This window comes from Platalea leucorodia (genome assembly GCF_965183815.1).
Source record: "Platalea leucorodia genome assembly, chromosome: 2".
NCBI lineage: Eukaryota > Metazoa > Chordata > Aves > Pelecaniformes > Threskiornithidae > Platalea > Platalea leucorodia.
This window is the reverse complement of record NC_138824.1, coordinates 130,067,629-130,083,195: the sequence shown is the minus strand read 5'-3', so window position 1 is coordinate 130,083,195 and position 15,567 is coordinate 130,067,629. Positions and strand designations below refer to the sequence as shown.

General features: G+C 43.5%; 1 protein-coding gene across 1 annotated transcript in view; it reads right to left on the bottom strand.

Annotated features, from left to right (window-relative positions):
• Window positions 1-15,567, bottom strand: part of LOC309586827 (ephrin type-B receptor 5) — a gene marked incomplete at its 5' end in the record, with an annotated part of 58,098 nt that overhangs the window by 34,802 nt on the left and 7,729 nt on the right. Inside the window, 2 exons of the mRNA XM_082304375.1 lie at window positions 6,575-7,271; window positions 11,756-11,820. Coding sequence (XP_082160501.1) covers window positions 6,575-7,271; window positions 11,756-11,820 — 762 coding nt within the window. The remainder of the gene's footprint in view (window positions 1-6,574; window positions 7,272-11,755; window positions 11,821-15,567) is intronic.

The window sequence follows — 15,567 nt, the reverse complement described above, 5'->3', positions numbered from 1 at the left end:
AGCAGAGAAAAGTGCTGGAATCATGGAGTGTGGGGCGGAGCGGGGGGGGGGGGGTGTGTCAAGAAAATGGAAATGGGGAGGGGACAGATGAAAAACCAAAGAAGTTAAGAGAGAAAGAGGGATTGAAAAGCCCACTTAGACAATAAGAACAGAGAGAAAATGTTCCGAGAGCAAAACAAAACACAGCAAGGGGACAGGGACCAAGAAGGGCAGTCAGAAACTTCAACAGAGCTTTATGTATCCCCAGGAGTGTTTTTAGGGAATGTGATACAGATGACACTGACTTTTTGTACCCTGATATGATTTGGAACTGAGCTGTGACATAGGAAGACATTTAGAAAAGCATAAAATTGCTCTCTTGACTGAGACAAGTGATCTGTTTCTTATATGGGAGTTCTGCTCCCAGGTGTACGGTGGGGCAGCGAGAATGAATACCAGATGTGAGAGTACCAAAAATGAACAGCCGTCAAAGCTGGCACTGGCGTCAAACTGGGAGGGACGAATGGACATAGCTGAATTTGAGGCCTAGGGGAAACTGGATGTGCAGAGCTACAGAGGGCCTCAAATGAGAATGACTCTAGGCAAAGCAGAATCAGCATGGAGTTTAAAAGAGAAGATAACTGGTATGGGCCATGCCACTTGCTCTAACTAGATAATGGGAAGCACTGCTAGAATAAGCCCTGAACTGAATCAACTGGAAAGAGGGATGGAGTTTGGCAGTTACAGAGGGCAGGATGAAGGAAGGATTTAATAATTGATAAAATTGTAGAAATACAATTTAGACATTAGTCTCTTATAATGCAAGAAAGATGGCATAATTAGCATGCAGAAGACACACTGGAAAAGAAAAATCTAAGTAACTTTTAGATAAAACACTCCCTTTTTTTTACCCCAGAAATAAGCCTATGGTGATAGGGAGTAATTTCCCACTGGGGCAGGATATTCCACCGTGACTGTTACTGTGGATCTTGCATCTTGTTCTGAATGAGGTGGAATCAGCCAGAGTTAGAAGCGAGGCATGGTGAAGCGATAGGGCCCTAGGTTGATCTAGAGTTTTATAGTTTCTACAACTGTTTAGGTGGGGAAGAGATAGCAGAAAATGAAAGAAACATAAGGAGAGAAGAGTGTGGCTTTTGGTTTTCTTAAATGGAAAAGGAAAGCATCAAATCAACTGAGAAAATAAATGAAGTGACTAGGAACTGTTTCCTGCTGAACTGTTGATAGGAGATTAGTTGAATAAGGGATTTTTAGGTAAAAGAGGTAGAGCTGAAGCAATTATCAGCTAGTTACATATTGGGAGGACTGCCAGGGAATGGGCTGTGTGAAGAAAAAAAGGCAAAACAAGAGAGGAAAGATTTGGGCAGGGAAAGGATGGAATATGAGTAGAGAGCAACCACTGGATATAGGAAAAGCAGCAAACTACTTGAAAAGCACCAAAATGTATGTCCATGTAGCAGAATAAGGCTGGAGAAGCTCATGAAAGGAGCAATACGTAAGGAAAAAAAATATAAATAGATAACCTAGCACAAGGCACCAAACATTATTATCAACTGTGAGTTTACCTCGAAGTTAAAGCTCTTACTCAGGAGAGGCTAAGTCACTGGGTTTGTTCATTTTAAAGAAGAGAAGGCTGGGGTGGGGGGGGAACTTATGGCTGGCATCAGCCACTTAATGGAAGGATATAAAGAAGGTGTAGGCACAAGGTGGTAGAACATGAGACACAAGTTATAATAATCACTTATTACACCTTATTACAATCTCCTTCTATATAGGAAAAATAGATTTCACCATGGGTGTCATCAAACATTGGAACAGTTGCCCAGGGGCATTGTGGAATCTTCATCCTTAGGAATAATGAAAACTAGACTAGAATAGGCCTTGAGTGACCTAACCCAATTTGGCCCTGCTTTGAGTATGAGGTTGGAGCAGATGACTTCCACAGGTCCCTGCAATGTAAATTATTCTATGGTTTTAAAAGAAGCATTTTTTAAGTGATTAAAATTTGTATTTTTTTTTGCTAATAGTATATGCATATTTTTAGCAGACTGCTGAAGCTTATGCTTTAACATAAATCTTAACATTGCCTTAGCCTCATACACTGAAAAAAGTTTATCCAGGCTGGTAAGGAAGGGCATCTTTTAATAACACAAAAATAATCATGCGATATTCTTCCCAAATGAACCCTCAAAGAGCTGTGTGCACAGTTACTAGCTCCGCCAGTTATCAGTAATACAGATGTGATTCCTTCTGCAATCAGAAGGGACTACATATGACCACATGCCATGGGCAATTTTACGGAATCTTCTTCTCTATCTGACTTTGTACACCCTTGCATCCTACAGAAGAGCCAATTACAGCTGCTACAGAAGACAGGCAGACCTTTTGCTTCCTCCATACTCTCAGTAACATCCAGGGAAAGAAGACAGGAGAAGCCATGTGGTGAGTTAACCTTGGCAAACAGCCAAATACCCACCCAGCCACTCTCTTGCACCCCCTCCTCAGCAAGACATAGGGAGAAAGTATTATGAGAAAGCTCGTGGGTAGAGATAAAGACAGGGAGATTGTTTACCAATTACTATCACAGGCAAAACAGGCTTGGCGAAAATTAATTTAATTTATTGCTGATTAAAATAGATTTGGGTAATGAGAAAACAAAACCAAACATTAAAACAACACCTTTCCTCCTCCCTTTCCCAAGTTCAACTTAACTCTTTTTCACTCCAAACTCTTCTACTCCACCCAAGCATCACAGGGTAGGACACTGGGTGTGCAGTTTCTCTCTGTCACTCCTTCCCTCTCACACTTTTCCCCTGCCCCAGTGGGGGCTCTCCATGAGCCACAGTTCCTTCAGGAAACATCCATCTGCTCCGGCATGGAGTACTCCACAGGCTGCAGTGCAGATGTCTGCTCCAGCGTGGGTTCTTCCACAAGCTGCAGAGAATATCTGCTCCAGCAGCTGGAGTATCCCCCCTCTTCCTTCTCTGACCTTGGTGTTCCCTCTGCTGTTTCTTACTCTTTTTGTTCCCTCCTCCTTTCTCTGGCTGGTGTTTTCTGCCCCTTCTTAAATATGTTTGCACAGAGGTGCCACACAGGTGGCTAATGGTCTGTCCTGTGGTGGGTCTGTTGTGGAGCTGTCTGGAAAAAGCTATGTCTGGCATGGGACAGCCTCTGCCCTCTTGCCACAGAGGCCACCCCGTCAGCCCCCACCACTACTAGAACCTTGGCGTGTAAACCCAAACTATGATACCCAACAAGGGGATCAGCAGTCCAAGTCCAACAAGGGAACTTCAACAAGGATGCAAAGACTTGCCCGCAATCTCATGATTGAAATAGCTCCCTCCACTCTATCCCTTTCTAAATATGGTTCCATGTATGTTTTTCTCCTGTAGTCCCATGATCTTCTCTCCCTCAGACATCAAAGCTGGATAAAAGGAGAAAAGTCAGTCCTCTGAGCTACAGAAACAGCAGGTGAGTAGCTAGAAGGTAATTGCAGATTTAGGGGTATACTTATACAGAAACGGCACATTTTCAGTGATGCGGGACAAACATCATATTGGATACTGCTATGGGACTGAGTAGAAAAACAGATATGGAGCTTGATTGGTGGAACTGACTTGGAATTAATTTGTATTTGGACTTAAAAAGAAAAAAAAGATAAACTATGCATTATCAAATTAATAGTTCTATTTCAGTGATTTTTCAAGCTAAGAGCTCACCTTACTTCTTCATTTGGAAGTCAGCTTAGCACTTTATCAAGTAGTGATTTCTCTTCTCTTTTTTCTCCACATTGTCATTTTTGAAATATTTTTAAAAACGTCTCAGTCATGAATTCTAAGTATTATTTTCAAAAGCATCTGGTAACTTAAATCCCATGTGACTTTTAGCTAAAAGGCAATGATAGGCAGTGAGCAGTGAATCCAAAGAAACATTATATTGTAAAATGGTTTGTGGGGATGGAATCTGGGAACAACTGTTTTCAGTAACGAATCTGTCGATCTGAAAGAAGATGAGGGACAACAGGCAATCAGTCCAGAATTTTGGGAACCAGTAGCCTAGGATGGCCTAATCACCCCAAACTTTCCATTTCTGGCCTTCTATGTGGAAAAACACTTAGAGTTGCAGGAAACCTTGCAAGGCAAGGCACCCTCTGTGTATTCATCTACAGAAAGTAAAGGAGCTAAGGTCCCAATCTTCCTTTTTCCTCTGTAAACTGCCAGTCTCCTTTCTGACTGTTCAGCATGAGAAAAAGTCTAGTTGGATAAAGCCAAAAGTGAATCCCACACATACCACATCCCACATCACCTAGAGGGCTTACTAAAGGATGCTGTTTCACTCTTCTGTTTAGCTGGAGAAATTGGCCACGTAGTAAGAAACAGCAGGCAGTCTTACGAAACGAATGAAAGAAAGTATCTTAACTCATGGTAGAGGGCAGGAAAAAAAAAAAAGGGCTTTCTATCTATCTGCTCAGAATGGTTCTTGTCAGATTCTTTGTTCTAAATAAAGAGGTAACAGCTGGTCCAGGAAGGACTTCACAGGCTTCCATATGGTGAGGGGGAAGGCAATGCCCACACACTCTTCTACTAAAGTATAAGACGGAAACTTGCTTCTCCTTCCTATCCTTGGCTCATTCTTCAGTCTTATTAAGAAGAGCTCTCTGTAGGATCATCAGTAGAAATCTGCCTTTGGGCTATTGCTTTTGTTCTGTATTTCATATAGAGCACTGTAGCAACTCTGTAATGCAGTGTACTCCTGTTCTTAGGAAGAAGGGAGAACATACAGAGAAGTCCTGGAAAGAACTCCACGCAAAGAAACACCAAGCAAGGGGACAAACTACGCTAGCTGAACATGCCTCCATTCAGACAGGACAGCAACATATTGCTAGCAGAAGAGATCAGGAATGGTGATCAAGCCAGAGGAGTTTATGAGAAACATGAGGAGAAAAAATACCTTCTAACATTAAAGTTCATCATTTGGTTGTTCTAAGCTGCTCATGGAATCCCAGGAAATAAATGATGGGAACTGTATTTTGTGGTTTGATAAACTGTCATTATTTCAGTTATTCCTTAAAATATTTACCATTTTCATCTATCTCCAGCTTCAGTGATAATGGGGCTGCAAGGGAGTGTCAGCTTTCATTGAACGCTACAAGAAAGGGAAGACAGATTTTTTAAAAATCCCTAATTTTATTTGCCAAGCCTAATTTCCATATTTTTTTGAGTGCTTAAGACTACTATCTGCTACTAAATTATTGACTGGCAGTTTACCTGGATTGTGAACTGATGCAGTTCATCATGCTACTGATGCAGACAACACAGCTAGTGTCATATAGAGCTGCTCTGTGTCTGTCTGAGCTTTCTGTCTCAGGAGCAACACTGTAGGAATGTAGTTACATTTCTTTCAGGATGAGCAGGATAAAAAGGCGCATACATTTTACTCATTCTCAAAGCTTAAACAAATAAAAAGCACTTACCAATATTAATTGCTTTATAAGTCTCCAGCACAATGAACTGTATTTTAACAAAATTACTTTGCATGACTGCAATCACTTCATGAAACAGGAATTTAAGATAACATATTGACAACCATTCATTGCATTTGCACTTGTTGTTAACCAGAATATTTGTACTCTCAATGTCCCAATTGACCTCTTATTTGAATAAATTATAACCCAACTGACAAAATTGTGTCTGCAGGCAAAACTGGGCTCCACATTACATTTAATTTTTTAGAGTACTAAGGCTGGTGCAGCAACATTTTACATCGCTGAGAGATCTTGAGTAGATGCATATTAAAACCAAGGATCCACCAGAAGAACATTATACACAAAATTATATAACCAACTTAAGCAGTTTGGTCTAATGGACTGTCTTAAGCTTGAGATAGGAAGACAGTCATGACATTAGACTGGGTGTTCAGGCTTGGCCAGATTTTAGCCCAATACCATTACTGGGTGATACGTAATTTATTCTACCTCCTACATGCATTTCACAGAACATAACATGGGCCCCAGGGCAGGGAGCACATTAGAGGCAGTGATAATACCATTATGACTGCTTTTTCTTACTGACCCAGGCTCATAGATCCCTCCTGCATGTTCTCTGTCCCATGACCAGGCTGCTGCCATTTCCCCTTTCTTTTTTTTTATCACTAGTTCCAACAGCACAAAAGGGCCCAAATTAGGTGGGACGGTAGAGTGTATTAGCTCTGGGCTCAGCTTTGCTCCTTGTAGGGTCTCTCCTCGAACGCTGTTGCCTCTTGGTAAAGAAGTGGAACTATGTTAGAGCTGGCTAGTTATAACTCCTGCTAATTCTGTGTATGTAGCCTAACAGGCTGCCTCTGGTGGCAGCTTGACTTAAAGCCTGAGTGGAGTTTCCAACCATGTTCTTAGCACCAAGAAGTGGTCACTCCAACTCCAGTCTGAGGAGCTAATAGTGTCAGAAGAGGCTGCTAGTAAGCATCCTCTGTGAGAAATTATGTACTCTCCTAGCTCTGTGCACTTTTGGCATATGCCAAATACTACTGAGGACCAACAAAGAAGTGGCTGCTGAAGAGGTGGGGAAAAAGGGTCTCTCACCTTGGCAGGCTCGTTCATCATCAATAGGCTGGTAGCCAGCCTTGCAGGTGCATCGTCCAATGGCCACCATCCACTCCCCTTCTCCATTGCAGTGCAACCGAACGCCTGAAGACCCAGTCATGCTTGTCTCTTCAGCATTTGGCACACACGTCCCTGGTGACTCCACCAGTGAGGTCCTCTCCCCTCCAGCAAAAGTTTCAGGGAAGGAGGCAAATCCTTTCACCACAGCTGGGCACTTGTAGAAAAAGACTTGGACTGCCACCAGGGACATGCAGGCTCCTGAGTCCTGAAAGGCTAGGTAGAAGCCATGCTTGGTGAGCGGCCCAAAGCTACGTACTTTAACATTCATCTTTACCACCTTCCCAGTGCTGTCCACCTGGGAAAAGCTTTCATCAGCTGCAATAGTATCCACTTTGGTCCAGGGGCCCTCACGCCACTCTGGCAGTTCCTGAGAGGCTATGTCAGCCTCCGACTGGTGGTAGTAGAGTGTGAAAGTCTCCTTGCAAGAAGAGGCCACAGTGCGCATGCTGGCACAGTCTCTCACTGAGAAACGGAGGCGGACATGGACTCGGTGGGCTCCGCGTCGCTCTATGAAGTGAGTACGCAACCAGTTATTCTGACCTGGTTCAGCCACATTACAGACTTCAAAGGTTCGGATCAGGCGCTTCTTGTCATCCAGGACACTTACCTCATCCCACTATAATGGATATATGGGAGAGAAAAGGAAGAAGAAATAGTAAAAAAAATATGGATTCAGTGTTCAACTGCACCAAAAATACAGGACAGGCCTTCTTCTTCCCCTCCCTTCTCCTTGCCATGTCTATGACAAGACTTAAGCCTGCTAATGTGCATGTGCATGTGCATGTGCAGCACAGCACCCTAGAGAGGACAAGGTATGACCTTGTAAAGAAGAGCTGTTAAAGCCTGCAAGTAAGAACCATTGTGACAGAAAACATAATTCATGCAAACCTGTCACATGGCATTGACAATCTTAAAAGCAGAGCGTCACACTTTCTTCCCTCCTATTTCCCCATCTCTCATCTCCAGAGACAAGACTCACAACACAAACAAATGAGGCAGAGAAAGAAGACACTGTTCTTTGGAGAAAACATTAAACCAGGAGTCCCTTCTAACCAACTTTACCACAGTTGGAGCTGTGCTCTGACATCTCTGATGCACAAAAGCCAACTCAGCATGGCCACTACAGGAGCAGCTCCATGATCTGTTTTGTGCCAGGAGGAAGGGGTACTGCCTGGAGTTGTAAGAGAAACCCCTCCTTACCCTCTCAACTGCCTTCACAGAATAGGCACAAGGCCCTGGGTATGACAGATGAAGTGCATCATGAAATAGAAGACAATGAACTTGTGCAAGCACTCTTGCCAAGGTCAGATCGACCAACTCCTCGCAACAAGACCTGCTTTAAGACCAGTGCCGCGAAGAAAGAGTAGCAAGTTATGGTCACTGATGACTGCCTCCTGTGTGAGCACCCACACAGGAAGCACCCATTTGCAGACCGGACACTCTTTTCAGGGAAGTTTGCTGCCTCCCTGGGTCCCAGATTAGGGATCTCACCAGATGATGGAAGAGCTTAGTACAGCCTTCAGACTACTATCCACTCCTGCTCTTTCACATGGGTACTAATGATGTTGCAACAAAAAGTCTAAGGTTGATCAAAAGAGATTTCAGGACCCTGAGAAGAATGCTAAAAAATTCAGGAGCACAGGTAGTGTTTTCCTCAATCCTCCCACTAATGGGGAGAGACTTTGGAAGAAACAGGCGACCCCAAGATACCAATATCTGGCTTCAGGACGGGTGCCTCTGCCAAAACTTTTGGTTTTATAACCATGGAATAGTCTTTGAGGCACAAGGTATGCTGGGGCCTGATGGAATCCACCTGTCCTGATGGGGGAAATGCATCTTTGCTTGTAAGCTGGTGGGACTGATTGAGAGGGCTTTAATCTAGAATTGATGGTGGAAGGGGATACCAACAGGAGAGCTGAAGGTAAGCCAAGGGTTGGTATGCTATTGCCTGAAGGTGGCAATGCTAATGGGAACATTTATGCTGCTCCTGGGAGCACGGAGAGCTCAGCTGCACATCTGAAATGCTTGTACACCAATGCACGCAGCATAAGAAACAAACAGGATGAACGGGAAGCATTGGTCAGTTTCCAGAGCTATGATGTCATTGATATTAGTGAGAGTTGGTGGAATGAGTCTCACAATTGGAGAGGATTGGAGCTGGGATGGAGGGCTACAGGCTGTTCAGGAGGGACAGGCAAGGCAGGGGAGGTAGAGGAGTTGCACTGTACGTAAGGGAGAGGTTTGACTGTACAGCCCTTACGGTTAGTGATGATGTGGTTGAGAGCCTCTGGGTGAGGATTAGGAGGATGGAAAATAAAGGAGATGTTGTAGTGGGTGTCTAGTACCGATCGCCCAGCCAGGGTGTTAGCACTGATGAGTTATTCTATAGGCAATTAGGAGAAATCTCTGGATTGGTAGCCCTTGTCCTTATGGGACATTTCAACTTCCCAGACATCAACTGGGAATACCATACTGCTGTGACAAGCAAGTCTGGGAAATTCCTGAAGTCTGCGGAAGAAAACTTCTTGTCACAAGTACTCAGTGAGCCAACTAGGAAAGATGCCCTCCTAGACTTGCTATTTGTGAATAGAGAAGGACTTGTGGGAGGTGTGATGGTAGGTGGCTGTCTTGGCCACAGTGATCACGAAATGGTTGAGTTTAAAGTTTTTGGTGTAATGAGAAAAAAGGACAGCAGAGTTTCTACCCTGGATTTCAAGAGAGCAAACGTTAAGCTGTTCAGGAAGCTACTTAGCAGTGTCCCCCAGGAATCTGCTTTTGAGGGCTTAGGAGTCCATAAGTGCTGGTCAGTTTTTAAGAACCAGCTTTTAGAAGCACAGGAGCAGGCAATTCCAGTGTGTTGGAACTCAATCAAGTGGGGCAGAAGACCATCTTGGCTGAACAGGGAACTCCTCGTAGAGCTCAAGAGGAAAAAGAAACTATGATTTCTGGAAGCAAGGCTTTGCAGGAAGATTACAGAGCTGTGGTTCGTATATGCAGGGAAAAGACATGAAAGGACAAAGCTCAGTTAGAGTTGAAACTGGCCAGTGTTGTGTCAGACAACAAGAAAGGCTTTTTTAAGTGTGTTAATAGCAAGAGGAGGTCTAAAGAAAACATTGGACAGACACTTGTTCAAGATGGTCACTTGACTAATAGGGATGAAGAAAAAGTGGAGGCATTCAAGGCTTTTTTTGTCTCAGTCTTTAATAATACTGATTGATAGAACTCGGGCTGCCCAGTCCCCTGCGTCGGAGGACGACAAATGCAGGAACAATGACTTTCTATTTGTGAACACTGAAATTGTAAGGGACCAGTTGTATCACCTGAATGCTCATAAGTCTATGGGGTCTGATGGGATTCATCTCAGAGTACTGAAGGAGCTAGCAGATGTTACGGCAGGACACCTCTCGATCATCTACCAAAGGTCTTGGGAGCCTGGGGAGGTGCCTACTCACTGGAAGCTAGCCAATGTTATTCCAACATGGGGCATGAGGGAAGACCCAGGAAACTACAGAGCTGTTAGTCTAATCTCAGTTCCTGGAAAAATTATGGAGAAGATCATACCGAGTATTATTGACAGGCCTTTAAAGAACAGTGCAATCATCAGGCACAGTCAACATGGGTTCACAAAGGGAAAGTCCTGTCTAGCTAATTTGATATCCTTCTATGATCTGCCTAGAGGATGAAGGGAAGGTAGTCGATGTAGTTTTTCTGGATTTTAGTATATTGATACTGTACCTCACGGCATCCTTCTGGACAAGTTGTCCAGCTGTGGGATGAGAAGGTACACAGTGCGCTGTGTGAAGAACTGGCTGAACGGCAGGGCTCAAAGGGTTGTAGTGAATGGGGCTACATCTGGCTGGTGACTGTTCACCAGCGGTGTTCCTCAGGGCCCAATTCTAGGGCCAGTTCTGTTCAGTATTTTTATCAATGATCTGGATGCAGGAGTTGAACGCGCCATTAGCAAGTTTGCTGATGATACCAAACTGGGAGGTGCTGTTGACTCTCTTGAGGGACAAGAGGCCTTGCAAAGGGATCTAGATAGATTGGAGCATTGGGCTATGATTCATGGGATGAAATTTAACAAGTCCAAATGCCGGATTCTGCACCTGGGATGGAGGAATGCCGGACACACGTATAAATTGGGAGAGGAGTGGCTGGAAAGCAGCCCTGAAGAAGGGGATCTGGGGGTGCTGGTTGACGGTAAGCTTAATATGAGTCATCAGTGTGTCCTGGCAGCCAGGAGGGCAAACCACGGTATGGGGTGCATCTGTTGTATTCAAGGATAGCAACAAAGCTGGTGAAAGGGCTGGAGGCATGTCCTATGAGGAGCGGCCAAGGACACTTGAGTCTGTCTAGTTTGGAGAAAAGATGGCTGAGGGGCGACCTCATTTCTCCCTACAGCTTCCTGAGGAGGGGAGGTGGAGAGGGAGGTGCTGATCTCTTCTCCCTGGTATCCAGTGACAGGACACATGGGAATGGTTCAAAGCTGCCTCAGGAGAGGCTCAGACCTGACATTAGGAAACATTCTTTACTGAGAGGATGGTCAAACACTGGAAGAGGCTTCCTAGAGAGGTAGTCAATGCCCCAAGCCAGTCAGCGTTTAAGAGGCATTTGAACAATGCCCTTAATAACATTCTTTAACTTTCGGTCAGCCCTGAAGTGATCAGGTAGCTGGGCTAGATGATCGTTGTAGGTTCCTTTCAACTGAAATATTCTATTCTATTCTATTCTATTCTATTCTATTCTATTCTATTCTATTCTATTCTATTCTATCCAATCCTATCCTATCCTATCCTATCCTATCCTATCCGTTCTGTTCTGTTCTGTTCTAGTTGGACTGTGTGGAGGGATGGCTGCAGACCTCATGAGTATTTCTGAAGGAGGGTGGAAGGAAGAGGGTAAGGAGGTAGCAATAGTATCCCACCCAGTATCCTCTTCTCTTAACAATCTGGCTTTGTACAATGTACCGTATTCAAATTGTTCATATGCACAAAATCCATAAAACAAGTGTCATTGGTTCCAGTTTCCTTTTCTTCATCAGCCACATGCATGCCTTCCCCGCAGAAGTGTAGTCAAGAAGAGGACAAGGGAAATGCTTACCCCATCAGAAGGGTGGGTGGTCCAGCCAATCTCTGAGGTCTCTCCAGTGGTATCCAGAAGTATTTCTGTTTATATTTTAAAAAATTAAATAAAAAAAAAGTATTTTGTGCTTTTCCAAGTCAGGCTAAAATCTTATCTGTCCCTCACAAGATTGCCTCTGAAAAAAACCCCCAAAAACATGTCTTGTAGAGACCTTCCACACACCCAGAACATATACATTCATGTTTTGAGACTAAATATGACAGGCTATGTCCATACTAGTAAATTAAGCAGAGCCAAGACAGGGGCAGAGGCACTGGGCACATAATCATGCAAGTTGCTTGGCAATATTCTGGCCAGACGAAAACTTTCTCAGGCAAACTGTAAGCACATTGACAGCATGGAGCAAGGTTATCATAATGAGCAGTACAGATGAGGCCACCCTCCTTTTGGAAAGGAAAGGGTGGGACAGAGAGATGAGTTATATGAATGCATGCCAGTCTCATCAGGACCATGGTTGCCCATTTTATTTGCAGGTGTAAATGTGGACACAAGGCCAAGCCACTTTTGTTTCCAGCTCTGGAACCAAATTTCTGTGGGAGTTTAGGATGATGACCCAGTTGATCCTGTAATGGGTTCACTTTGTTCTGGAGCTGGGCATTGGCATGCAAGCCTGTGTACGAGTCCTAGCTTTATCAGAAAATCAGTATTACATAGTCTCTTGGATTATATTGCTCAGGAGTAGGGTACATGCAGAACTTCACAGGCCTAGCTTATTCCCACAACTAGTCTGCATTTCCATTGTTATTGAATCTACCACTAGAGACAGGTAATAGACTTGACTGCTCTTGGAGATGTTATTTTCTGTTCAGGTACAAAGAAATACATAAGAGATTGTGACAGTGCAAGCTATACACATAACATTCTTCAGAAGTGAATGTCAAGGTCTGAGACCACCCTGGAAGTTACTGGTATGCAAGCATGTGCGCTTTTCTGTGTACATTTATAGTGAGCACATAGGGGAAGAAAAAGACTGTCAAATAGGTATTTATATGTGTGATAAATACTGTACAAATCGACTGCTTTTTCTTAAATTCTGGAAAGTCAATCTCTTCTGTTTTCTTATTTTAATTTTCATTTTTCTATCATCTTATTGCTTTGTTTAAAAACAAAAACAAAACCAAAAACAAACAGAAAAAGCCCCAAACCCAACAGCAACATCTCGCTTATTCAGGATTCATTATTCCCCTTGCAAAGGTTTAATGATACGATTGTCCCATGTTTTACGCAGGAGAGATCCTCAATAGTTTCTGTTTCAAAATTATGGATTGCTGACTTCACTATCCCAATCAGTACTCCACATTAATCAGCAGAAAGGAAAGACTAGACTCATCCTAAAGCAGACGTGACAAGTAAGCAAGTTTATCCAGACCTCAGGCTTCATTGATGTCCCCAAACTGATGTTCCCTATATTCCTACAGGAGATCACATATTTCTTAGGCCTTCCTGAGGAGCTCATGCAGTTCCTTGCTTCAAAAGCAGTGCAAAAATATCTGGGCTGGCTTGTCAGAACTGGAAAGAGCTACTGGTTACAGCTAAAGCACAACCCCACTAAAATTACCTAACAGACCTCAGGAAATGCTGAGCAGCTCGGTACTCAAGGATAGCTCAGCTCAGATGGCTCCTCTGAGTGGCAAAACATCTGTGAAAGGCCTATGCCTCCTTGAGGCACAGTCTTCCCCCAGGCTGTCCTGGCAGCAGAGGGACTTGGCATCCCCCCCCCCCACATTACTGTCTGAATTGCACAGTCTGGCACAGGGGTTGCACTCTGTCACGTCAGTACTTTGCCACTGGGTTCCCAAACATGGCTTTGATATGCTGCAATAACATACATTATCATTTTTCAACAAAGAACGAACTTTTTTCTAAACAGGTCTGAGTCTCCCATTTACCAAAGTATAATGCAACTACCCCATGGAAACTCTAGGAGAAAATAAAGTAGAAAAAAGTAAATCAGGACCTGGAAAGCCAGATAAAAAGTGAGAAAGGAAAGAAGAGAGAAAACAGAGAAGACTTACTCAGCAGCTTGGGCTCTGCCATGACTAGCAGGAAGCATATTCTCCAGACAGCTTCTCACTAGTGAGCAAGGTAATCTTTATCAAGCACATGAATATTTCACAGGCGAACAGATACAGGCAGCCTGAAGCAGACAGAAGTGTCCATCTCACAGTAAGTATTTTAAGTCAGGAAGCATTAGAAAAATAAGAAAAGCACACAGAATGTTGTGTGCATAAATCTCATTTGGTGACCTACAGTCAAAAGTCCCTCACTATTTTTCTTCTTTTTCTCCCTCTCCTACTGGCTGTATGCCTTGAATCAGATCCCCAGTCACACTAGCTGCATGTACACTCATATATCTAACAAACTGTTAGATTGCTCTCTAATTCTGAGGACAACAAGCACAGCGTGGTTCATATTCACATAAAAACTCCAACCCCACAGAAGTGCATGGTTGCATCCAAACAATCTCTCAGGAATGGTCCTTGGTCCATCCTAACCTCTGACCTGTGCCTAGGCACTGTTTAGGAGAAGGTTAGTTGGCATGGGCCAAACCCATGACTGTGCTAATAATTTTACAGTCTGAGTAACTACGTACCAGTGTACAGGTATAAGCCTTCACTCTGCCACTTTATTAGTACTGATGTAGCATTCTACATCCTCAGTGTGCTGGGCCAGACCAGTGTTCTGCTGCTGTTCAGTGCAGATAGCAATGATCTGTTCTGCTGAATTTACCAACCTGGAAGAAAAATGGCTTTCTATCTTGCTCAAAATCAAGGGTCTTTCAAGATCAGATCAGACCCAGGACCAGGACAGTCCAGGATGGTACTAGAGACAGCACTTATTGAGGTGACTTCAGAGTATCAACAGAACAATATTCCACTCTGGATTAAAAATGAGGAATAATCAAGGTATCTGAGCAATCTGGAGGCTTTTAAACACATGAAATCATAACAATTCTTCTTTGACTCCTGCTTTAATCTTATATTTTTAAAGAATGAGAATCCATTTTCTTATTATGACTGTTATTTTAGTTCAAAGAAGAGAAAAATAGCTGATGAGAGATTCTCCTGTATTTCTCTTCCCTAAACAAAAAAAATATCACCTTTCATAGCAGAGTCAAATGGATTCATTACACTCCATAACTACACTCTCATTTCGGTGTCCTCTGTTCTTGCAGGCCAGAAAGGGTGAGAAAAAATCCCAACGGCTTATGCTAGTACCAGTCTATACTTATGCCACAACCCAATGTTTTGGGCTGCACTATACTATAATGTCGACATCAAGATCAACTGGGCAGAGGTTGGAAGTTGCTATTACAGATCAGGCTGTTCAGAATAGGCATGTTAATGATTTTCAGATTTTGGTTAGCCTATACTTTCAAGCAAGACACTTTGTGCTTGTGTTATAGGCAAAATGTTCCCCTGATGAAAGAAGATGACAATTCACTCAAGGATGATTGACCCGTGGACAACCTTCATGAAAGCAGAGATGGCCTAACAGCTTCTGGATTGAAGAATACTTGTCCTCAGTGTCTTAACAGTGGAGTGGTGCAAGAGGAAATTATACAACCCAAGTCCAGGCAAACTATAGCCACTGAGAAGAAACTTGATCCTCAGAAGACAGCAAAAGAATCCCTGTTACCTGTGGGATTAGAAGCTGGTGCTAAGAATGACCAGACCATAGAATCACAGAATGAAACAAGCTGGAAGGGAGATACAGAGGTCATCTTCATCCACTGTCCTCTCAAGGCCAGGCTAAATTACAGTAGGTTG